The sequence below is a fragment of the Filicampus tigris genome, chromosome 19, assembly GCF_054856515.1.
Source record: "Filicampus tigris isolate MCC_2025a chromosome 19, RoL_Ftig_1.0, whole genome shotgun sequence".
NCBI lineage: Eukaryota > Metazoa > Chordata > Actinopteri > Syngnathiformes > Syngnathidae > Filicampus > Filicampus tigris.
Window position 1 is genome coordinate 4,320,394 of NC_141235.1, and position 25,299 is coordinate 4,345,692.

Sequence of the window (25,299 nt, forward strand, 5' to 3'; positions counted from 1 at the left end):
CTTTAACACATTTTGTGGTTACTTTTGACAAATATTTTTCCTCCCATCTAGAAACGGCTAATTCTAGCTTCCCTCATTCCAAAAAGAAGGAAAAAATGCATGTTAGCTTCATTGAAGAATAAATTGTCCATAGGTGGTGAATGTGAGTCCGAATGCTTGTGTCTGTATGCGCCCTACGGTTGGCAAGTGACCAGTTCACATTGTACAAATGGCCTCTCACCCAAAGTTAGCCGGACTCTATTAAGGATAAGAAAAATGGATGAAATGGGGGGAAAAAAAAACAGTAAGTCAAAACAGTATTTCTCACATGGTTTTAATCAAAAAAGGTGTGATCGCACGCAAATATTCCATATACAGTATTACATACAGTATGTACACAGGGAGCAAATACGCTCTCCTTATTGAACCTTTTTTTTTACCTCATCTTAATTTCACAGTGTCACTCCATGTAAAAAAAAAAAAAATTTAAAAAAAAGGCAGGCCATTTAACGAACAGAAAAGCCAAGGAGTGCTGTTTTAAATCACTCTACACGCCATTAATCTCCTCAAACTGCAACCATAAGTGCTACACACTTTGATCGTTGCGTACAGATAGTCATAGCCACACCGTTCATCTGAAGCCAAATGGAGAAAGTGCAATGAACACAGTGGTCGGGTCAAAAAGCTTCCCTGATGTGCTATTTCTGTAATACTCAATGCTTCACAGGGTCCAATGGAAAGTACAAAAAAAAAATAATCTATAAATATAGGCATATGACGCTGGGAGCAAAAAGTCAGTCACTCCAAAAAATAAGCCGCTTGTTCGTGATTGTGTTGCGTACACGTAAACAGTCTCACCACCACCATGTCACAACCGCTCAGGTGTACTCAGATTTGCGGATGTAATTAGACGGCACGTAGCCTCGTCGGCCGCCGGCCTCGCCGAGCCACCACTCGCCATTGCCGTTCATGTCCTGGAACTCAAGTATGCGCAGACGCTGGTTGGCGGAAATGCTCAGTTCATTGGCGCAACGGGCGCTGAAGGAGTACAGGGCAAAGTAGATCTGAAAAACACAATTTCATGGTTACTTTTGATTGGTTTTCAATATGTCACCGTGCATTTTCCTTTTGGTATGAAAGTCAATATTTTGTCCTTGAGAAAAATGTGCCATTCTGGTTGTTAAATCAGTGGTGGGTAAACTTTAAAACAGACGGACGGGCCAGTATGTAGGTCAATAAAGTTTAAAAAAATAAAAATAAAACGAAAAAATGTGGATGTAAAATATAAATATAAACAACTGATCCATTATTTTAATAAAAAAAAAGTTGTTTTCAAATGGGTTTACCTTCTATTAATTTTAAGAAAATACAATAAATGGTTAAAAAAAACTAATTTTAAAACAGATCATAGAAAATAAATGAGTTGTATTGAATGAGATAAAAAAAACAAAATCAAAATCAGGATTACATTTTACTTAATTTTTTGAATAAATGGCAAAATTATTTTTTTTATAAATAAATGCTTATGTTATGTTAATAATTGGAATCAAGACATTTACACATTATCAATAAATTAACACAATTATAAATGAACAAAATATGCAAATAGGTGAGAATCGGCGAATTTCGTAACCACAAGCCCACCCTCCTGCCCTAAATGCAAACCAACCAAGGTAAACCTCACCTGGTGTCTGTCCAATTCGGCATCCTGCTCAGATTCAGGCTCGCTGAAGTCGTCTAGCGAGTAGGCGGACTTCTTATGGCCGCCGTTTCTCCACTGGTAAGAATTGCACGCTTTGTCGCCGTGTCTCTGCTGCGAGCCGTTTCTGCGCGAGGAATAAGAGTCTGTCTCCGACTGGTCACTTGGGCTGGCGTGACTGGCGTCGTACGGCTCCCTGTGGCGGCCTGAGTGCCGGTACGAAGACTCGACGCTCCTGTGACCGGAGGGGGCGCGGCGCTCGGCAAATTCCTTGCGGTCGTCGGAGGGGTTGCGTGGCGAGGAGTCGCTCTGACTGACCGAGTCGGGGTGAAGCCTTCGAGACGGGGTGGAGTCTAGAGACGGGTGCGGCGACGAGTGGCTTTGGGTTTGCGTCGCGGAGAAGCTGACGGCCGCCGTCTCGTGGTTGAAGGTCAGCGTGCTGTTGCTGTTCTGGCGCGAGAAAACGGGCGAGGAGCCGCCGTAGCCCGACTCGTTGGACGATTGGCTCTCGATGGACACGTCCGACTGGCTCCTGCGCGGGTTGTAGGGCTTGAGGAAGGAGCTGTACACGAAGCCCTTTGTGACTGCGGATCAAGAAACGGAAAAGTGAAAATGCGGTTCAGAAATATTCAGACATTTTCCTACCCGGTTTGTCAAATGGAGTTAACTGGACTCTTTGGTTGCGGAGAACGTTTCAAAGCTCAGCTTCGGAAACCAGCTGAGACGTGATTGGTCGTTATCTGAGCCCTGAGCAACTTCGAAGCGACAAAATGGCCGCCCCCTGAGCTAGCTAAAAACGGGTGGAAAAGTGAAAATGCTGTTCAGAAATATTCAGACATTTTCCTACCCGGTTTGTGGAAGTCAAAAGGAGTTAACTGGACTCTTTGGTTGCGGAGAACGTTTCAAAGCTCAGCTTCGGAAACCAGCTGAGACGTGATTGGTCGTTATCTGAGCCCTGAGCAACTTCGAAACGACAAAATGGTCGCCCCCTGAGCTAGCTAAAAACGAGTGGATTTCTCGTGTTCCACAAATTAGTGGGCCTGCATAGAAAATACTTTGGGAAAAAATCAGTTTGGTCTGACTTCCTCTTTAAGGTGAACCGTTTTCAAAAAAAATCCAGTTGCCTTAACATTTGCCGATCACCGTCACCTGGACTGAGAATCCACACAGGCAAACTTCCTAGCAGTCCGACCTACCGCCGTTATCAATCAGCCAGCGGTTGTTGCTACCCATCGGGTCCTGCTGCTTGATGATGCCCACCAGGTCGCCCTCCAGGATGGACACGTCCAGATCCTGGGCCGCATTGAAGTTCCTCTCAGCCTGGAAGAGTTTCTCGGGCCCGTAGCGCGTCATCAGGCCGGCTCGATGCTCATCGGTCTGCAAGATGCAGTCGGGCTGGACGGGGGAGAAGGACAACGTCCGAGGGTGAGGCGAATCTAGAAACTGTGGACGCTTTGAGGTTTTGCTTATTTACAATGCCGGACCAACATGTGAAAAGACGGAAAGAAACCCGACGGAGGACTTTTGAGCGTAAAATGGTTACAGTGGAGACGGGGTGGAATATTGAACTCACGGGTCCTTGGAGTTGCTTTTTCGAGCTCTGCTTCTCCAGGGTTTTCTTGTTGGGGTTAATGGTTGCGCTGGTTGCGGCGGTGGCGGCGGCGGTGGCTGCGGGCAGGTTTTCAGGGCAGAAGCTGAAGCTCTGCAGAAGCTGAAGAACGCGGCCATACTCTTCTTGGAACTGGGCTACCAAGTTGCCCTCTGTGGCCACCTTGCGAGAAAACTAGAAGAAAAAAAAAAAAAAAAAAAAACCCCACAGGATGTTGTTTTGAGGCCGTTTCCAGAAATCGCGGTCACCAAATTGTACTCACGACTTGAAGGAGAGGTTTCAGCTCCCCGAGGGTGGTCCTCATGAAGTCTTTCTGGGCCTGAGCGAAGGCCTTCACGCAGCCGCCGAAGAGCTCCTCGGCGGCGCCGTGGAACTTCGGCAGCTCGTCCAGGAGTTGGGCGTTGAGCGCCTCGTAGTTGCTGCGCGCCACCTGCAGCTCGTCTTGAACCCGCCGGTCCTTGAGGCGCTCGGCGCGCTCCTTGCAATTGTCGTAGTCCAGCAGCTTGTCGAAGCGCTTCTGGACCAGCTTGTGAGGCCCGGCGAACATGAGGAGCAGCTGGGTGAGCGGGTGGATGACCAAAGCTTCTGTGCGCTCCTTCTGCTCAACGAAAAGGGAGAAAGGGTCATACCTTGAAAGACCAAACTGAATCCGCCTGTTTTGATAGTCCGTAGTGACTCGATACTTGTCAATCTTTAGCTCAACTCATCCGTCCCCGCACCCGTTGTGTGTTTAAGCTTTGTTTTATCCACTTGCACTGACCACCTCTGGACAACGATCAGAGTGAAAGGTCAAACGAAAAAGAAAGTACGGTGGTCATTTCACTTATGAATTGATTTTTTTCTGCTGACTAACAATTTTGACTTTTGTATTTAAAGGGGAAGTCAAGGCCAACATTGTTTTTTCCAAGAATATGTTCTATGCAAGCCCACTGGTTGAAACAGGGCATGCTGATAAATATTGTGTTTGTGGAATAAGTGTTATTAATGCACTCGTTTTTAGCCATCTCTGGGGGCGGCCATTTTGTCTTCTGTCGACTGAAAATGACATCACAACGGCTCAGATTCAGAAAACAGGTCAGCTGTGATTGGTGGTTGTGAGCAGTTGCGATGTCATTTTCAGTCGACAGAAGACAAAATGGCCGCCCCCGTAGATGGCTAAAAACGAGTGGATTAACACTTATTCCGCAAACGCAATATTTATCAGCATGCCCAGTTGGGCCTGCTGGGAACATATTCTTGAAAAAAAATATGTTTGGGTCGACTTTCCCAAAAATATTTCCATTTCTATATTCATAACATTTGTGGAAAATCAACACGTTTTTATACATCTCAGGGGGCGGCCATTTTGTCACTTGCCGTCCACTGAAAATGACATCACAGTTGCTCAGGGCTCAGAGAACCAATCACGGCTCAGCTTTGGGGACTTCTACCAACCTCTGATCTACGCACAGGAGATCAGACATCCCGAGGCCGGACTTGACTTACAAATTCGGTGAACTCTTTGTCGCTGATGCAGCGATGGGCTCTCTGGAAGCGCTCCGGGTCGGGCATACTTCGCTCGGTGTAGATGTCGCAGAAGCTGATGGCCGCCAGCACCTTCACCGAGGCCGATTCCTGCAGACGATTCGAGATGGTCAGAACCTCACAACCCGCCTTTTGTCAATCGAGATCCATGCAAAAAGACCAGTACCCTGATATGCTGCAGGTACAAGGAAATATCTCGGATGAAAGACTTAATGAGTCTCTCCTGCAGCCGGAATCTCTTTTCAGCCTCGTCGAACGCCTCGTCTTTAATCTGAGCGGCAAAAGACGGAAAGTTTAGAGCGGCCCATTTCCCCCGCACTCGACACCGAGTCTCCAGCACCTGCGGGAAACCTCGTTTTTTTTTTTTTTTTACCTGGGGTGAAATTCCCGTCAGGTGCTTGATGTGACTGCTAACGCGGTTGGATTTCTTGATGATGGAATGCATGCTGAGTTTGGAGATTTTGTCAATGAATGTGTCCTCATCGCCCTTCCTGTACTTGACCACTGGCAAGAGGGAGTGGATGTGAGAATTGTTATTGAGGAGGAAGGAAAAAAAAAAAAAAAAATCCTACTTTCATGGTGACGCAAATGAAATTCTCACCGAGGTCCTTCCGGCGCTTGTATTCGTTGATGTTCACGTTGATTTCCTTGACGGCCTGCAGGGCCTGAGTGAGCTGCGGCCGGTCGTGGTGGCTCTCGGGCGTGGCCCCCAGTAGCTCCATGAGCAGCAGCGGGTAGCGCATGACCCGCTGCACCGGCTTGATGAGGAAAGAGCCCAGGTTGATGTAGTTTGTTTTGCCCCTGAACAAAAGCAAAGGGAGACGGATGAGCGCAAGCGGCATCGCTGACCGCGAATGGTTGCTCACATTGATAGCATCAAACGGCGCCGGACCAACACAATCAGGGGGAAAAAAAAAATGTCTAACACCATCAACGGGGACAAGAAAGCTCAACTTGAAAACAAAGCAGTGAAGCTGCGTCTGTTATTGAATTTGCCAGTTTTTAGTCCACATGATGGCGTTAGTTTCCCACTTCCCAGATTATGCCACACAGAAGCGGGACCGGCCATCTCAACGTCAACGTCCGCATGCAAAGATGGCAACAATTCCGATCAAAGGAGGGGAATGAGACACACACAGGCGAAACACGTACACACACACACACACACACACACTGGTCAATCAAAGGGTGTTAGCAATCTGGATGATTGACATGCTCATGGCAACACTCTTTGTGGAGACTTACCACTCTCGATATATGGCCCTGTGGAGTGAGGGGGGCGAGAAGAGATAACAGGATTCATGAGCCTATGAATGTTTACATTTGCATACATTCAGACCTGGATGGAGAGCCAATGTGGGTGGTCCTAGGTATTTTTTTACAGTGCGGCAAAATGGGCGAGTTCTCTACAGCAGTTACTCCCAACCCTGGTAAATTATCCAGTTCCACTTAAAGTCAACGCCATCTCTGGGGGCGGCCATTTTGTCACTTCTGTCGACTGAAAATGACATCGCAACTGCTCAAGAAGACCAATCACGGCTCAGATTCGGAAAACAGGTCAGCCGTGATGGGTCGTTGTGATGTCAAGACAAAATGGCCGCCCCCAGAGATAGCTAAAAACGAGTGGATTAACATTTATTCCACAAAGGCAATATTTATCAAAATGCCCTGTTTCAACTGGTGGGCCTGCTGCGAACATATTCTTAGACTTCCCCTTTAACTGGTCTAAAAAAAAAAAATTTTTTTAAATGTTCAAAGGAGATCATATCTATCTACGACAGCAAAATATAGTGACAATCAGGACAAGTAAATGCATGCTTCAATTAGCCTTTGCTCGAGAACAGGTTTGAAAACATTGCTTGACAGAAATGATACATTTTTGGTTTATTGCTTTTCTCAAACGAAGCGGCGGCCTTCCGCTTCGAAACCAACCCTGTGTGAATCTATCAACTTGTCGTGTCAACTCAAGTATCTGACTCATGCGGGCCAAACAGGTGCAACAAGGTAGGGCACATTCCCTAACTGCCCGACTTTTGAGCTCCGGCTTGCGCTGTCGACCAAAAGCCAAGCGGAAAAGTAGCAAAGCGTCTCTTCACGGGAAGTTTATCGATCCACTTTTGTGGTTTGTCTCATATCACAGTCTAAAGAAATAAAACAAACGTGACAATCGCTCAACTAGCTGCCGTGATTTAAGCAACATTACAGTTCCAACTCCAAAGTCTATCTGTAAAAAGTTACTTAAAAAAAAAAAAAAAACAATTGGCCCATAAAGGGAATAATGTAATTAGTCTGTTCTATGGAGATTCACATAAAAACGTCCGTTTTGACCAGAAAACGTACTTCAATTTTTGAGGCGTATTTTTCAGCAAGTTGGGGTTGAACTCAAAATTGTGCTAACTTTGGGGTATTCAACTGCCACTTCACATTTTTTTTTCCCCTCACCTCAGCCTCTCCAGACACTCCAACACATGACGTTGGATGTTTTCATCTTTCTCGTAGGTTTCCAGCAGCGAGATGGCGTCGTCGTGGTTCTGGCAATAGACGTTGTACACCGCCTCCAGCTCCGCTTTAAAGTCGAGGAAAACCTTTCCTGGAGAGTCACAGGAGTCAAAGATTTGAGCTTATGTCCGAGTGGCTGTAAACAAGCAAGCTACCAACAGAGACAATTTTTCGATTTTCGACGATTTTCTTCCTTCAAGGCCAACTGTGGTAGCTTACCTATCGAGTCCGTTTCCTCCAGCGATTCAAACAGCCGCTGCGACAGATCGATCACAGAGTTGATGTTGCCGAAAAGACCGTCAAAGTCCACGTTCTTCGCCTTGAAACAAAAACGACAGCTTAAAAACACTTGCATCCGAGACCACAGAGTCCGAGTTCCAGGTTGAAGCGTCTCCTTACCTGCTTCTTCTGCAGAGGCTCAACGATCTCCACCACGCACATTTGCAGGTCCTTGATGTAGTCCTTCTCTGTCTGCAGCAGCTCCTCGATCACCTTGGACCGCTTCTCCAGCATCCTCAGCTCGGGGTCCTCGGCGTCGGCGGCGGGCGCGGCGTCGCCGGCCGAGGCGGGCTTCGGGGGTTTGGGCTGCGACGACAGCTGCGTCATCTCTGAGAAGAGGAAAAATGAACATTTAGCGGCGTCGCATGGAAAAGCCGAACATTTTTTTCTGAGAGTGCTTTTAGAGGCTTCGTGTGGATGACGCTAATCAAAGGCCACGCCAAAAAATACCAACCAACAAATCCGTACGACGACTCCTCCCCTAGTCTGCCCGTTTGAGCAATGCGTCTCATTTCTCAGGGTGCCAAGGCCCAAAGGGAGAGCCCGGTTCACGCGCCACTGCTTTTCATGAATGGACCCAAAAGCGAGTGGACTCTGGCCCTTTGTGTGTGTACAATGTCCTGTGACAGCGAGCGAAGATTTGGTGGCTCACAGGGAGCCCAAGAAAGCAGAAGGGAGGGGAGATAGTAGAACCACAGTGATGGCACCGAAATAGACCAGTCCAGGAGGATCATTAGCATGTTTGTGTCAACAATAGCGGGTTGGCTATCATCTTCTCAGTTTGACCAGGGATTGTCAAGCCGGAGCCCGAACTTTGGGTTCAGCAAAACAATTGGTGACACTACGACTGAGTGGAACCTTGATTTAGAACGCCCCGTCGTTCATCCCATTTTTCATCAAGTTGCTAGCAAAAATGCACGTTACGACAGTGCTAAATGGTGGCGGCGAAGTTAAAAACAAGCAGCAGATAGTGACCAACTCTTCAAAAATGAGTTCAGTTTAATAAGTTAATGTTAAAATTTTTTTTTTTTAAATGATGGGCTAACAAAATCAGCATTGTCGTCGTAGTTATCACTGAAATGATTTAAATTAAAGTTCCTTTGGTTGAAATTCCCACGGATTGGGATTCTCCCTTGTAAAAAAGATCAGCGCACCCCCAAAATTTGAGAATGCCTTACTTTGGATGCAGATTGACCAGTGCTACATTTGACAGATGAGGGTGACATCACCATCAAGACTCCAACAGATGCTGTCGGACACTAATGACGTTAACACTGCTTATCCGCGCCGCAAAGCCATGCCAACACAGGAAATTATTATTGTACGATGCCACAAAATGGGATGCATTGGCTCGGACTAAATATCCATGAATGACATCAAAAAGCATAGGAAAAAAAAATCTGTGTGTCTACATAAAAGACACAGAACACACATGACACAATTTCTATTATGAAAACCTAATATTTGGTTATGTTAAAAGCTTTGGTAGTCTCAAATGTGCAAAATAAGTCATTTCCGATCCCTGGGGCCACCTGCTTTTTGTCTCCTTCCCAGCCTGACCTCATCCCTGTCGTTTTACCTTCACGTGATTTAGCTAAAGCTCAGCTCAGGGGAGCTTTTCTCCGCCCCAGCCGTCCGTCCACTTGTGCTCCGAGCCAAGCGTCCCCCAATGAGAAAGAAAAGTCGGCTAATGGTTTTGTGCCAGTCGGACAACAAGGCACAAAAGAGTCGCCAAACAAAAGAGTGCGCGTATAATTGGAATCAAATCGGCCCATTCCCACGTTTGATCAGCGGCACGTTTTGAGCTGACCCACTTTAATCAAGTGACACTTTTATTTGCTCCGCCATGTGGAATCAAAAGGGTCTGACACACGTATTTGCATTTGCACAATACATTCATTTACAGTACAAGTAGGGCAGCTTCCAAAAATACCTCCAGATACAAAATGCAGACCGGCCACTGCATTAGGTACACCTGGGATCCAATACGCAAGTTGCATCAAAATTTGTAGGAGAGAACTTTATGATTTCTCAACCACTTTCGGGAGATGGATCACTTCATCACCTTTCCAATTTAAAGACTACAATACACCTGTTGACAACTTCCGTAGAATACAGTGGGGTCCCTCAGAACCTCGAAGTCCAAGAAATCGAAGGCTGACAATTAAAATAAGAACGTTAACTGTTGCATCCCATCTGTACTTTGCAGTGTTTATTGTATTTTCTTTGACATTTGGATATCGGTGTAACATGCTAGAGGTAAATTCGCTCCAAGTTGTGAAATCAAACAAGCTCTGATTAATTATGTATCTAAATGTTTCTTCAAGTCTCTTTTCAAACGATTGCATGTAATACTGTATATCTTTTTTTTTTTTTTTTTTTGGCGTAAACAAATGGCAGTGCGTCTCGAAGTGTGGTACTCCCTCTAGTGGTACACCAAGAATCACTGAATTGAAATGTTCATAATGTGAAAATGTTAGTGGCGTCAACTTTGAAACTTTTATTTGTATTTGTTAAGCACACTTCAGTTGAACTAAACTTTTAAATACACTTAGAAGTTTGTTTTTACCTAAAAAAAAATATTTAACTAATGCAATACTTTTTGTTTGAATCATTTCAGTGTTTTTTGTTGTTGTTTTTTTTACCTAAATTTAGATGCAGTGTTCCGTACAAAACATTATAGCTGCTTACAAAAAAAAAATCATAATTTTTAGGACTAAAACATGGGCCTTGGTTTGATGGACAATTTTTAATTCCGTGATGACTGCAATATTGTAGAAAATCTCTCAAGAGAGGAAAGGATGTTTTTTCTACTCTTCAAACGATTTCACCTCAAATCTGAACATTTCACACTAACTTAACACAGCTTTTTAGAGTCACGTGAGTGGAAGGAGATGATGCAGTTTGACCCACCTGCTGCGAGCAACTTTTCTTCAAACCTCTTCCATCAAACAAGCACCACCGCTCCGACTCCCCCCCCCCTCCTTTTCCTTCTCATGCACTCCACAGTGGTTCAAACAACACCAGCCATTTTAAGGTAGTCCATTGTCAACATGAGAGTCCAGCTCACACGGCCGCTCGTCCAATGTGCGGAATCGCCATTCCACAGCTCCGATTACCATGAGAAAGGATTGCAAGCCACCGTAATTGCGCACACCAGAGAGGACGACCACTGTGGCGGACAATAAAAGCTGGAAGTGGATCGCGTTGATTACAGATTGTTTTTCCAACTTTTTTTTTTTTTTTTTTTTTTTTTTAGGCTGCACGTTTGAAAGGAAACTACTCATACCCACTTAATGCATGTTCGCATAATGTAGTATCGGACAGAATTAATGGCTGTAGTCCAGTCCAGGATTTGGATGGAACCATTTCATGTTTTCACAGACACCTGACCTGCTCCACCTCAAGATTGATATGCCAAAACTCCACATGAAACCTTAAATGCTCCACAGATATCTCAGAATTGGGGACTTTAAAAACATGTTTTCTTTTTTTTTTTTTGAATCAAACAAAACAGCCAATCAAAAATGAAAAAGTTAAAAGGTCAGGCAAAATCAAAGCATGTGAGTGTGCTTGCCTCTGAGGTTCACAGGAGACTGCACAGTCGCCCCGGCAACCGGGCCAGCAGGAGGGAGGGGGGGGCCCTCCTCATATCAAGCCAAAGTTTTTGGGAGAGAAGCGAGGGTGTGACTTTGCTTCCAGCAATCACAAAAACATTTTTTTTTTCTTCAGTTAGTACATGATATTACGTGAGAGAAGTTTCATGGAAACTTGAGCGAGTTCTAACTTGCAATTTTTCCTGAATGAACTGAAATGCTGGTAACAGACAAAATAACCCCTTTCACCCTATGACGTAATTGTATTTGTGACAATTTAGCACTTGGAGACAAGGTTATTTTATTTCAGTAACACTAACTAAAGCACTAAAACAAAAAGTTTAAAAAAAAAACATTTTCGGTGACAAAATAAAGCAACAAAATTGCTTATAAAAATTCATAAACTAATAAACTACATTTTACGTTTAGAGAGGAACTAGAACAAAGCTGTCCTTTGGTTTCGCAAAATGACACAAACAATGGCTGGAAATCTAACTTTTTAAAAGCACTTATGTAATTCATAATCTGTGGCATATTATACAGTACATGCATTTGATTTGTGGATGGTTGTTTTTAACATATTTTTAGAATATCTGTGTTGAATTTTTAACTATACAATACGTACCATAATGTTTTTAATTCTTACACGAAAAAAAAAAGGAAAACTAATACTAAAACTAATAGGCATTTTCAAAAGAACCTAAATGACTGGCTGCTACCTGCTACTTTTCTCCACGTTAATACAAAGTAGGATATTGCAACTGTAATGCCCCAAATGTGCCCTATCCAGGAAACCTGCACCCCAATCCCGACATTCTGACACCAACTTCAAAGCCTTTGGAGGTGGTGCGACAGAAAATCAGCAGTGAGAATAAAACATCTTTGAAGTGGTTGCATCCTATGGTTGTTGTCTAATGAGCTTGCACGGAGGGAAAGCTCATATGGTGACATCCCACATCCTGCTTATCTCTGAGGGTCAAATGTTAAAGGGTCACATTCCAGCTTGTGGCAGAATCTCACGGTAACCTTTTATGGTTCCGTCACTGGCAATACGTGCAAACAAACGCAGCTGCCACTGCAATGGGTTGACTAAATAAGGTGCTCGTGGGTAAAACAGGAACGTCCTCATTTGGCTGCAGTGCCTCATAAACAATATGCAGTTGATTGAAAAAGACGGCTCCTCTTTTGAGGAACCAGCTCATCTATTGGGGCTTTCACTCGAGCTATTTTTCATACGAGAAAGAAACTGCCTGAACGGTAAAGTACTACTTGCCTATGTGTCTGAAGAGCTACGGCTAAATCTGTTGTCATGCTAATTGTTGGAGACAAAGGATCCTTTTACACTGCACGGAAAAGCCGCCGTTTCTTCCGACGCCGACGCGGAATGGTGGCAAGACATTGATCCAGCAACTACGCTGTGACGTCAACAGAGGGTAAAAGTTCCAACAAATGGCCTTGAAAATGAACTCGCACTCATTTCAAGCATAACGCATAAAGTTTGGTTTCATATTCCAGTAAGAAGTAGAGGACCAACTCTGACATGGTCAAAGAGCAAGTCGATGCTTGTTTTTTCCCACACTTCAGTCTGCAGGTTTATCAGCGTGTCTATCAGAGCTGGCGCCGTATTTTGATGGATCAGTGTTTAAAATCCATCAACCCGCTTCTTGTTTTCACAAGTGGACCGCGTGCAGGGAAGACAAATTAAATCTTGCCACGTGAGACACGTGTGGAGTGGACCCCTGGAAGCAGATTTTCAAAAGTATGAACGCAAGGGTGGAGCCAAATGTAAATGGTGCAAAAATAGGTTGGATATTGTGGAAACACAAAGTTTGAACAACAGTTCCGTGGCAAAGCAAAGCTAGCATTAGGACTCGAATTGTTAACCGATACTCTCATGAAATGATATTGCGAGCATGTCAACAGCTTGGAAAATGTCGCAAGCTCTCATAAAGTGGCGTCACACGTGCGCACTGACTCACGCTGACTTTTGGACCGACAACGCGCTTAGCAGCGGGTGTGATAGGACTTTAGAACAATGTTGTGCTACAACTTGAAATATGGTCTCACGATTTGCTCGCTTAATTAACACCCCCCCCCCCCTACGTACCCCCCACCGCTCTTGCCCCGGGCCCAACCAGCCCGACAACCAACGGCAATGATTGTTAGCGGATTAGCGAGGACAACACAGCATATGCTGCTCGATCATAGCCGCATGACACAATGGCCGCAGACGCTAAAAAGTCTGAGTGACCATTTTGGTACTCAAACACATTTGTATGACTTGGGGATATAAATTACCCGTTCGATTTTTGTGATTTAAAAAAAATGAGACAATGAGATAAATGATTACTAATCTTTTTCTACCGTTTAATGTTACTCAATTGAATTAAAAAAAAAAAAAAAGTTGAGTCAAATAAACTGAAGTAATGTGTTTGCACAAGTGTGCACACCCTCATAATTAGGATATGGCTGTGTTCAGTATCAACCAATTCAATTCATTTGACAGTCAGCACACACATGCCACCATTAAAAGTAAAACACTTTCAGATGTTCTAGTGAGTTTTTTCCTGACATTTTGCTCTCAAGCAGAATCCTGAAGATTTTGTGCCAACAGTGACCACTATTTACAAGTCCTTCCAATGGCCCCAAGGCATGATGTCGTCACCACTGTACTTCATTCTGGAATTAAGACCTAAAAGTTCAACCGTGATTTCATTAGATGACAAATTTTCAAAACACATGTGGGAAATTGTGTTGGAAAATTCTCAACACAGCCTCATCCCAGTTATAAGAGGGTGTGCACACTTGTGCAACCATGACTTGTAGAGGTTTTGTGTCACATTAATGGTCGAAAAAGTTTTGAAGTGTTTTCATGGCATTTTAACAGGGGTGTGTAGACTTTTTATATCCACCGTAAGCAAATCCGCACCACTCATGGCATCTATTCTATCACTCAACAATAGCTGCGTCTTGAACTGAAATAGCAACGTAAAAGTCAACTAAAAGCCGTGAGATGTTCTTCCATTCGGTGTAGGATTATCAAAGACAAAAATCAATCCGTGTTTAAAAAAAACATCAAAATGCAACTCGGCCATCACCTCAATGTCAAAGAAATCCACTTGAAACCCGATACGTATCGGATCGGGATGGTCACATGTTTTTAGCCATGCAATCAAATACAAACTCCTGACAGGGCTGAAACACTTTAACAGGATTACAGGATGACAAGCCGGTAAATGTGCATGCGAGTGTTTTGAAAAATGGCGTCACCTCTCAAAACAAGGCCCCCCGTGTGCACACACACACACACACACACATGTGCGGTATCAGTCTCACGAAGGAGTCAGGAGTAGCTCTAGCCGGTGCCTGGCACCAGACAGACCCCCGCCATCCACTCGCCATGCTGACGCTAGGGATTAATACCCGGGCTCCTGAAAGGGGGCCGCCGCACAGACTTGTGTGTGCGGCAGTAGCACGTGTGTCTAGGTGACTGGGGGAGGGGTCTTGATGGGGGGGGGGGGGGGGGGGCGCCACCTGCTTCTTCTCAGACAATGCATACAAGCCAGAGTTTGGCTCTCTCTTTTGATCATTTTCATGACATACAGGCAGACTTTCAAATTGTTTTGATTCGCAATTTGTCAGGTCCCTGACGGGCGTGAATACACTCGTTTCCTCCTATTTCATAGCAACTAACAAAATATCCTGACTTTAGGGTGCTTTGTCCAAGATCATTTACGTGTGAATAAAGTCCACGACCTAAGATAGAATTGGTGTCAGTATACCAAGTTTTCCCATTCTGAAAAAAAAGCCAGAGCAGCTTTTGGTGCTATGTTTACGCTAAACGGACTCGTTACGTACGAAGACCTCTTCGGCAAACTCCACCACGACTACCTCAAGGGACAATGACAACAAAAACCAAGAAGCCGCTAAACTAGTTCCGCTGGTCCGTAGACGGAAGAAATTGCTCTCTTCCTGTGGGACAGCTGATGCGTATGCGCACACAAACACATTTGGTTCACGAAAAGACAGCCTGATGTAAAGAACGCTAATCTTTGTGCTTGAGGGCACTGATTGGAGGTCACGTGATATGGAAAGGGAGCTCACTTCTTCACCCTGTTTTATCTACGGTTTATCTTCTTCTATGTCTTCGGTCTTGTGGTGGTGAAGTTATCCGCGTTGCTTTTAATCAGTTTAATCGGTCCTTGTGATTAGTTTAGACAAGATGTTACAAACATTTGAAAAGACACTCAGAGAGAGGACATTCTGTCGCATTGACAACATCCAGGTATTTACCTCGGTTTGGCTTCCTGTTAGTGGCGAAGGGTGACTTTCTCAGGGAGCTGGGGGCCGTCTTCCTGTAGAAGCTATTGCGATCTAGAGAGCCCACATAAACAGGCTTCCGACCACGTTTGGGACCAGCGTTGCCGGCGCTCGATTCGTATCCTCTTTCCTGCTCCTCGCCGCGGCCGTATATGATGGGATCCTCAAACGAGCGCCCTTGCCTGAGCGCCAGCTTCTTGTTTTGCTCTTCCACCCATTCCTCGCAATGTGTCTTGCGTTGTTTTTTGGGGTATTGGTCGTGACACGAATCCACAGATAAAGAACGCAAATCTCGGTATTTGTCTCTAGGTTTGTGGTGGGAACGTCCATCTCTGGATTCGTAGGGTTCTGTTTCTGTCCGGTTGTGGCGGCACTCGTTCTCGAAACCGTAAGAGTCCCGGCGCTCGTACTGCTCCTTTCTGTCGTCGTCCCTCCGTCTGTGGTCGTAGCGCTCATCTGTCCTGTCATCACCTGCATCCTTGTACCTATAGTAGCGGTCCCTCTGTTGATCACTGCTGCGTTCATCCAATTCAGAGTCATACTGGACCCTTTGTCGATTAGAGTAGCTTTCTTCACTTCTTCGGTTGTAGAGCTCCTTGTCTTTGTAACTATGTTCTCTGCGGTCATATTCGTCCTCTGAACGCCGATCGTAGTAGCTGTCCTTGTATTTTCGCTCCCTGTAACGGTCCTCCTCTCTATATTGGTCTTTTTCCCTACAGCGTTTACTGTCGGTAGAATCATAATAGTCCCGGTCTTCGGCATAATAGCGATCACGATCTCGGTAGTTGTCTCTGCGAACGTCGTCTCTGCGAGCATCGTCATAGTAGTCTTCATAGTCATTGTCGCACCTGTCATGTTCCTTGAGATCATGTCTGCGATGTCTCCTTTCGTCATAATATTCTCTGTCATCATAGCGGTCATGCTTTCTTCGGTCATAATTATCCCTGTACTTGTATTTTTCCTTATAATCATAGTCCTCTAATTCTCTGTGACCCCGGTGGCCATAACCGTCAGTGTCACGTTGGCTGTCTCTACCTCGATTGTCTCGTCTTCTATCCTCACCGAATTTGGCATAACCTTCACGGCTCCTGCTGTCCTTTTCTTGCGGCACTTGGACGTAGTCCTGGTCGTAATCCTCTGGGCCTTGGTAGAAGCAATGTTTGCCTTTCCATTCTGATATCCTCACATCGAGGTGACCGTCCTGTGAACCTGGATGGTAGTAAACATTCTGTCCTTGAGAGCGCTTGTCTTTGTAGGGTGACTTCTGCTGTTCATCGTATTGCCAGCTTGTTTGGGTGCCCTGGCCCTGGTTATCCCATTGCACAGACCACGGAGCGGCCACATGCACAGGAGGCGCCACTGGGCCCCCTACAGCTATTGGGCCGCCCTGCACAGGCATCATTCCGCCATGCATTGGCATTGGACAAGCAGGAATTGGAACTGGGTTACCAGGAAGTGCTGCCATCATGGCTTGCTGCGGGTGGCCGGGAGGAGCTACTCCATAGGCGGGATATACAACCTGTTGCTGCTGAAACTGAAGTTGGTGGAGTTGCTGTAAATGTTGAAGATGAGCCACTCGCTCTCTTTCCTTAGCCCATCCAGCATCCCCCAGCTCTTCCACACTCTTACCCCTTCGTACTGGGGCCTCGGGAGGTAAATTCCAGTCCACAGGAGCAAACATGACAGGGTTGCCATAAACCGCCGGGCCCTTCATGCTTCTTGTTGTTCAAATCAGCCTCCCAGAGCTGATGCAGTTCGGTCTTCAATGGGGTTTATTCCTTCGCGCCAGATTCTGGCATTCCTTTACAACGCGCCGCGGTAGACTCCACCTGTCAGGCATTTTGTTGAGCAACTGTCTCCCACTTGTTTTCTCTGTCTCCTCTGCATGGACTCAGCAGGACTGCCTGGGCCAAGCACCTCCCAGCTCTCAGCGTAACTGAATCATCCACTCCCTGCTGTCATCTCAGCGAATTGTTGAAGGCAGAGGGAGGGCGACTGAAGGAGGGGCCTCCTTGGGTTAATGATTCAGTCGAGTCACATGAGCGGAGGATTAGCCCAATCGCCACTCCCATCGTTTCAATTGGCTACCACCACCGCTTGCAGGAAAACATCGTCCCTGGGGACAAGTCTTTGATGGGAGATAGACAAATTCCACAATATTACTGAGTAAGGCCGCAGACAAGTGATGTTTTTCTTCCACCGCTATGAACAATCCTCCATCCTTCAGTCTATCCTGTTTGCTTTGTTGTGCAATTTCCTGGTCACTATGTCATGCCGGCTGTAGTAACTTGGCAGTCCCTACGCCGATGCTGATCAACAATAAAGTTGACACACAGACAGAAATTCTCAGTTTGACAATTTGGAAGTAATTGTTTTAAGCACAAAGAAAGTAAGTAAGGAACTAATAGGTTAATCCATTTGCCCGAAACTTGAAAAAGTAGAAACCAGAGCGCACAATGAGCTATTGTGGAACACTGTCCTCACTCTCAGAGGCGACCTCAAACTTTTATGTGTGAGAAAAAACTGAGGCCTATTCATAAAGCTTGGGTATTATACATCCCTCCCCCTCTGCTCTCAATCTCATCTCTCTCTGACAAGAGGCAGCCACTACAAAGACTGGTTTAAACAACACAAATAGAAGGGAAATGAAGGCGTACCCGTGGGACAGTGTCAATTTACCAGCAATTTCAAACATCTCAACAGTGATAAGACACTGGCAATTGAAGGGGTTTTTATGTGATGACAAAATATTTTGCTGACAAACAATATAAACATCTTCACCGAGGCTCATTAAGAGATGTTTTACAGGGTATAAAAAAAATAACAACATCCTCCTGAAATGTCCTCCCTCTACTTGCGTAAGACAATTATCAGTCTTAGACATCTCAGCTTTCAGATCTAAATCACGACCGAAACTGTGTGTGTGTGTGTAATACAGCATTCCTATGGGGGTGTTAGCTTATGCAAATGAAGTTGTCGCGGGCTCACATGCAGTAAAAGGGTTAGTGATGCCCGTGTAATAAGATCATGTATCAAACTGTCTGCCGTCTCTAAGTGTCCCATTTTGTTTGGCTAAACAGTGTTGCCAAAAGACCTTGAGAACAGCGCTAAATACATCGGGCGGCAGTGTCATGGAAGCAGGGAGGGGGTGTTTTAATAGTGGGGTTTAAAGAATTAAAGCAGGCTGAAGGTCAAAAGGGCTTAAACACACGCACAAAAAAAAGAGAAAACTACGGTTTAGGAATGCCGTTACCATGCACAGTACACATTTACAGTAGTTTCATCTTGCAATGTAGCTGCAAGATATTAAAAAAAAAAAAAAAAAAAAACATTTATCAGGAGCGCGTATGCATGTGACTGCTTCTTTGCACTACAATGAGTGCCGGAGCAAACTTTGAAGTTGAACAAAAGCAGACAGAACTTAAGTTGCCGGCTGCGTAAGAACAACAAGCTGCCATTGTTTCACAAAATGTCTTTTTTTTGGGGGGGGTCCACGCCTTGCTGAAGTGCGGAAAAAACACTCACTCCTAGAGCGTGTGTTTGTGTGAATGACACACATTCGCTGCCACAAAGATCTCGGTTTGATGACAACAGACCTTTCTGGGAACTGAGCACGAAATGGGAAGTCTAATACAACTATTTTAACAAAGCAACGATCATAGTAAACAGTCAAATGAAAACCGATATGGGGAGGCATTATTAGATGTTATTGTTTCAACAGGAAGGCGTGAGAATTCCTGCCCAGTGACGAGTTATTGGTAACTATGTGGGCAATTGAACGGCTTCTTGCCCTGGAGCAGATTCCTGGCATTGACAGACAGCGTCATACATTGGCAGCCCTGTGAAATAACCTCTGAGATCCAACACAAGAGTTACAACAAAATATGGTCTGTCGACCTCAGAAAGTCGCCGATATGTCAACTTGGGTCCCTTATTTATCAAATTTGGTGATTAAAGTTAAAAAAAAAAAAATCAATAGTCTAAGGCTGTAATGTTTCATAATTGCGCTCTGAATAACTTGAAAGTCACATTTCAACAATGCTCTGAGTTTCCCAACATTCAGATTGTAAATGTGGCGGGAGTCCAAGCTCTACTTCTCCATCCTACCTGTCACTCGTCTGGACGCGGTCCCCACAGAGAGTCCAACGAAGCCAGCCAGGGGCCGTGCTACGATACTCCACAACCACACTTTGGATGCCTTTCCAAAGCGGAGCATGTCCTGTTCCCGCCGACACTAATGTGCGTCTTGGCTCTCTTTATTCCATTTATACAGTCAGTAGCGGCGCGGACAGCGTAAGGGGGGAAAAAAGGGGCCCAGATTGGCACTACGTGCAGGATTGCATCTGGTACCTAGGTGACAACACGTGGGTCTGCCTCATGAGAAGTTGGAGCCAATCGAACAAGAGAGGCAGCCACTAGGACAGTAGCGACATATTTAAGGGAAGTCAACCCAAACGTATTTTTTTCAAGAATATGTTCTCTGCAGGCCCACTAGTTGAAACAAGGCTTTCTGATAAATATTGCATTTGTGGAATAGGACTAAATCCACTTGTTTTCAGGCATCTCTGGGGGCAGCCATTTTGTCACTTTTTTCGACTGAAAATGACATCACAGTTGGTCAGGGCTCAGCTAATGACCAATCACAGCTGACCTGTTGTCTGAAGCTGAGCCGTGATTGGTCGTTACCTGAGCCCTGGGTATTTGTGATGTCAGAGGTGACAAAATGGCCGCCCCCTGAGATGGCTAAAAATGGGTGGATTTTGCTGCTTAACTCATATTGCGCAATATTAATCAGAACGCCATGTTTCAACTAGTGGGCCTGCTGGCAACATAGTCTTGAAAAAAATATCTTTGGGTTGATTTCTCCTCTTTAAGGAGTATTATTTTCTTTTTGATACGGTCCTTGTGCAGATAGTGCCCAATAGTGGACAATGAGCATGTGTTGTTGTCTGGCGTCAAGCCTTGTGACTAACACATCAAGACATGTGTCAAAAAAGAAAATGATGTACCGCAGAAAAGTTACCTTGAAGCTGCTGCTGCTCCAAGGCCAGCGTCTCCAGCGTGTAGTTGCAGAACTCGAGGTTCTCCATGACCTGCACGCGGGCCGCCTCCTCCTCTTCCTCCTCCAGCATGGCCCGGAGCTCCTCGGCGGTGTGCGCATACGCGTCCATGTCGCTCTCAACCTCTTGTAGCCGTAGCAACAGCTGGTAATCCTCCTCTTGCTCTCTCTGCCGTTGGCTCTCCAGCTCCGTCTCCAGATCTTTCTCGACTTCCAGCTGGAATTGGACCTCATGTTCCTTGGTGGCCGCGAGGTCACCGAGATCAGCTCGCTCCTCTGTTATTTGGTCAAAGAGGTTTACAGTTGGTTCGTCAGGGGAAAAGAAGACCGGGTTGTTGTTTTGGGAAGCGGTGGGTCTCGGGGTCGGTGGAGGCGGACGTAGGACGGGGCGGCCTGGTCTGCTCGCAGGCGCAGCTTGGGGACGAACGACTTGCGGACGAGGGGGCGGCGGGCGAAGGGCCCTGCGTCTCTCTAACGAAGAGGAAGCCGAGTCGGACCCCGGGGAATGCGAGGACCCCCGGATGATGTCGCTCTCGTCGCTGTAGCCCAAAATGGAGAAGTGTCTGGAGATGCGCGATTGCTGGCTGGGCTCCAGTGAAGCGCCGGCGGTTAGGCTTTTCTCAAATTCAAAAAGCTGTTGAGACAGTTTGGCCTCTAAGTCGCCGGCTGATGTCAGCAAAGCATCCAAGGTGAAGGATGACGGCATGAAGCCGTTGGAGCCGGAGCGCGCCCTCTGCTGGGAGCGACATGATCGGCCTTCGGCATCACTGACACTTGGCTTCCTCTGTTTGTGGTTCTCAACGAGGCTCATCAGCGCCTGTCCAAGCGTTGCACTCCGGCTACACGTGGCGGCACCGTTTCCCGTCGACCCGTGGTGGCTTTGACTGTCTTTTGACCAACCGGAATGTGTGCCGGGAAGAGTTAGGCTATGAGAGAATTTAGGTTGCGGTCGTGTGTTTCCGTTAGTGTGGTTGGTCTCTTTTGCATTGACACGGTTCATTTGGCTACGTGCGGGCAGGCTAGGCCGCGGAGGTGGGAGTCTAGGCCTGGCCGGTGGCATAGATTTGGGTCTCTGTGGTCTTTGATGTGTGGGGCCAACAGGTCTTTGTGTTTGAGAGCCAATCCCGCTGCCCGAATCGCTCTGCCTTCTGATTTCATTTCCATCAGTCTGTCTCGTACTTTGCCATCCCTGCTCTTCATTCCTCTCAAAGTAGTCCAGATCCCATATTGTATGATCTTCATGAGATGCCAAATGAAGGTCATTCCCGTTGGGCCACGAAGGAGCGGAGCTGGATTTAAAAGTGTTCCCCTTCTCTTCCGGTTCATCATGATTTGTTTCCTCTGCCATTTTCTGTCCAGAATCTTGTATTTTGACAAAACGATGTGGAAAGATACCACGCCGCCCTCTCAGTTCCCCCTCCAGCCAGCCATCTTCCATCGTGTTGACGACGCGTATGCGGTCGCCCACGTCAAAGTCCAACTCGCCGGGCTCCATGGCCCGGAATTCATATAGCGCCACTCCATAAACGACGCCTTCCACCTCCTCTTCATCTCCTTGGACCGACTCTTTCTGCTCCTCAACTTCCACATCTTCAACGGCATCCTCTTCCGTGGCCTGCGCCGCATCATCATGGTCATCGCTGACATACTGGCAGTGCGCGAGCTCCTGCGGTGACCGAAGAGGACTCAGAAGCTCCACAAACCCCTCCGGGAACATTCCCCTGCGGCCGTCTAGCTCCCCCTCGAACCAGCCCGGCTCAGGCAGCCCGGTGATGATGATCAAGTCCCCCTCGCGGAAATCCAGCTCCTCGTTGAGCTGGGCCTGGAGACTCATGAGAGCCCGGGCCTGGCCGAGGGCGTACGCTGGGAGGTCGGAAGCCTGAGCCTGGGCTGAGCGCTCCGATAGCTGCCTGGAGCGGCATGAGAGCTTCAGCTCTTTCACACAGGATGTGGGGAAGACACCACGGGCCCCCCAGGCGTTGCAGCCACGAAGCCAGGATTCTCCAAAGTCCATGGACTCCCCCGTCTCGCCAACGACCACATCACCTGTGGAAACACACAACCATGACGACTTCTTTCAACATCTACAATTGAGGTTCTTCATGACACCTTACAAATGTCTTCTTTTTTTCCAGACACATCAGGGTGGATCCATGTTCTCATTATTTACTTGAATTTTTAAGAACATCTCAATTCAATCTAGTTATTTATTTTATTCATTTTTCATTAAAGTGAAAATCAACCCAAACATATTTTTTCCAAAAACATGTTCCCAGCAGGCCCACTAGTTGAAACACGGTATTCTGATTAATATTGCGTTTGTGGAATAAGAAGAGCTAAGCAGCAAAATCCACCCCTTTTTAGCCATCCAGGGGGCGGCCATTTTGTCACTTCTGTTGACTGAAAATGACATCACAGATGTCAGAGGTAACGACCAATCACCATCTGTTTTCTGAAGCTGAGCCATGATTGGTCGTTTGCTGAGCCCTGAGCAGTTGTGATGTCATTTTCAGTCGACAGAAGTGACAAAATGGCCGCCCCCAGAGATGGACAAAATCAGGTAGATTTACTCTTATTCCACAAACGCAGTATTTATCAGAATGCCTTGTTTCAACTAGTGGGCCTGCAGATCATATTATTGAAAAAAATATGTTTGGGTTGACTTCCACTTTAACTGTTGTGTTCATAAGCCAAAGAAGTTACCATACCAGATCAATTGGTAGCAGAATTGCACTAACTTGCCACGGATAAGAAGTACTGAGTAATCAATATAAAACCTGCCATGCTTAAATTTGCTCCGCTTATTTTTCAACAGCATTTGGGATGCGCGGAATAACTGGCTAGCTCGAAGTTATGGGGGTCGCATTCCAAAGATCCTGCAGCTCCACCTCCCATTGTGTCTGCGAGCAGAACTGGGACGAAGCCAACAGGAGCATGGAAATACCTACTGGAAGTAAACATGCCACAGACAGCCAGTGCGGACGACTTCCTATTATGGAGGAAATGGCATTTGCTGTCTCTATTCAAAAACAATAACATACGGGGATTCTATATTATCATTGCTAGATATGAATGAACTGTTGTTTCAGCCACTACTAAGACTACAACTACGGTTAACACTTTAGAGTGTTAAATAAATGACAGCAAAATTTACGAGCGTGAAGTCCTGAGCGTGTTGCTAAAAGAATGACTCGCAAAAAAAGACTTGACTAAATAACACAGTATGACATTCCGTTCGAGTAATTCAGGGAAGCTAAAAAGAAAACAGAAAGCTAAACAGGTGAGTTCACTACAGTTTCAGTTAAGCATCTGAGGACATCTAGTGGGGAGTTTGGGGAAGTAGCCTGACAAAAATGACTGTACCTCGGTGCAGTGTCATCAAAAGTAGTGTTACACTGAGTCAGAAAACACAATTCATTAGAAATCATTTCACAATATGACCAATATATTATTATTTTTTTCAAAATAAAGTACAATCCAAAACATACTCGCATGTCACCCACATAAAATAATGAAATCAGGGCACAAATGCAAACGGGCGTTGTTTTTTTTTTTAATTCCATACCTCTCATTAGAGAAAGACTCCCCGATTGCGTGGAGCAGAAATCATTGATGCACACGTACAGTCGATCTCCAGGCTTGCAGCTGGGAATGGTAACCTCTTCCACAAAGGTGCTGGGAAACTGACCTGAGGACAGCACATATAGGGGAAACCCAACTTCCTTAGTTTTCATGATCTTTAGTCACTCTCGTCATATTTTATTTAAGCAACTCGGCATTGGCAGCGCACGGACTAATGTACGAATATCCCCTTCATGGCGTCCACACTGATAGCTGAAAGCTTCTCTCTTTGTTTACAGAAACCGTCGGCGCCTGTCGCCGCCTTACCGGTGACGCCATCTTTGTTGCCGAGCAACCAGAACTCATCCACCACGCCGAGCACCTCGATAACATCGCCGGTGAAGAGGGGCAGCTCCTCGGAGACGCTGGGGAGGAACTCGAAGACGGCGCGCACCAGCGACCCCGCTTCCATTACTCATAACCTGCATGGACAGGGAAGTCAGGTCACTATTTTGAAAGACAACCTCATGCGTCCACGTGATCCTTGCCAGTCCACCAGAATCACGAATAGCAACCATCATTTATAAACATTACCTTTGAATATAGGCAATTAGGAATGTACACAAATGGCATCGGTGACTGACTAATTCCAGGTGGGGATGGCCTGGCTGGACAGGAAATGAGAGAAGAGGGACGCAGTTTCCCAAAGAATCAATGAGGCCTCTGTTAGGAATGACGAGAGTAGCGAAAATGGAGCGGGAGGAACAGGACTCAATACCCATTAAGCGCTAACCTCAAAGGGGAGCTACCACAGCTCAGGTTAACCCAGATGTGCTTAGGAAATAAGAAGGATGGAAGCAAAAATAAACAGGTAAAGTAAAAAATACTAATGGTTGGAAGGATGGAGTTTTGCCAACATTTTTTTTTTTTTAATTGTGGATTCAGGAGAAAAATCTGTTGTAGCCCAAGTCTTGCTGCTTTTTTCTGCTAATCTTCCAAGAACAACAATAGTTGCATGCCAGAACATGTGACCATATAAACATGTCATGGCATGCACAAAACTAATATTTGGGTCTTATGAACAAGACTTGCAGATCATCCTGCAAGGGAGTGGACTACAAGTTGCAACATTTATACTTGACATGCCTAATGGGTTTGGCAAAAAAAAAAAAGG

At 45.9% G+C, this 25,299-nt stretch overlaps 1 protein-coding gene across 5 annotated transcripts in view; it reads right to left on the reverse strand.

Annotated features, from left to right (window-relative positions):
* Positions 1–296: 296 nt before the first annotated feature.
* dnmbp (dynamin binding protein) overlaps positions 297–25,299 on the reverse strand; it is a 31,175-nt gene continuing 6,172 nt past the window's right edge. For 2 of the 5 annotated variants that reach the window (XM_086016024.1, XM_086016025.1), the window contains 16 exons: positions 24,453–24,607; positions 24,130–24,252; positions 20,529–22,610; positions 7,710–7,918; positions 7,530–7,629; positions 7,254–7,401; positions 6,057–6,074; positions 5,413–5,612; positions 5,185–5,315; positions 4,978–5,082; positions 4,773–4,901; positions 3,550–3,885; positions 3,252–3,461; positions 2,875–3,073; positions 1,664–2,262; positions 297–1,043 (listed from right to left, as the gene is read on the reverse strand). In XM_086016024.1, coding sequence (XP_085872150.1) covers positions 858–1,043; positions 1,664–2,262; positions 2,875–3,073; positions 3,252–3,461; positions 3,550–3,885; positions 4,773–4,901; positions 4,978–5,082; positions 5,185–5,315; positions 5,413–5,612; positions 6,057–6,074; positions 7,254–7,401; positions 7,530–7,629; positions 7,710–7,918; positions 20,529–22,610; positions 24,130–24,252; positions 24,453–24,597 — 4,920 coding nt within the window. In that variant the 5' untranslated portion in view covers positions 24,598–24,607 and the 3' untranslated portion in view covers positions 297–857. Of the gene's footprint in view, positions 1,044–1,663; positions 2,263–2,874; positions 3,074–3,251; positions 3,462–3,549; positions 3,886–4,772; positions 4,902–4,977; positions 5,083–5,184; positions 5,316–5,412; positions 5,613–6,056; positions 6,075–7,253; positions 7,402–7,529; positions 7,630–7,709; positions 7,919–15,478; positions 17,467–20,528; positions 22,611–23,927; positions 23,960–24,129; positions 24,253–24,452; positions 24,608–25,299 lie in introns of those variants that run through there. The other 3 variants (XM_086016029.1, XM_086016026.1, XM_086016030.1) reach the window with 3 other exon arrangements.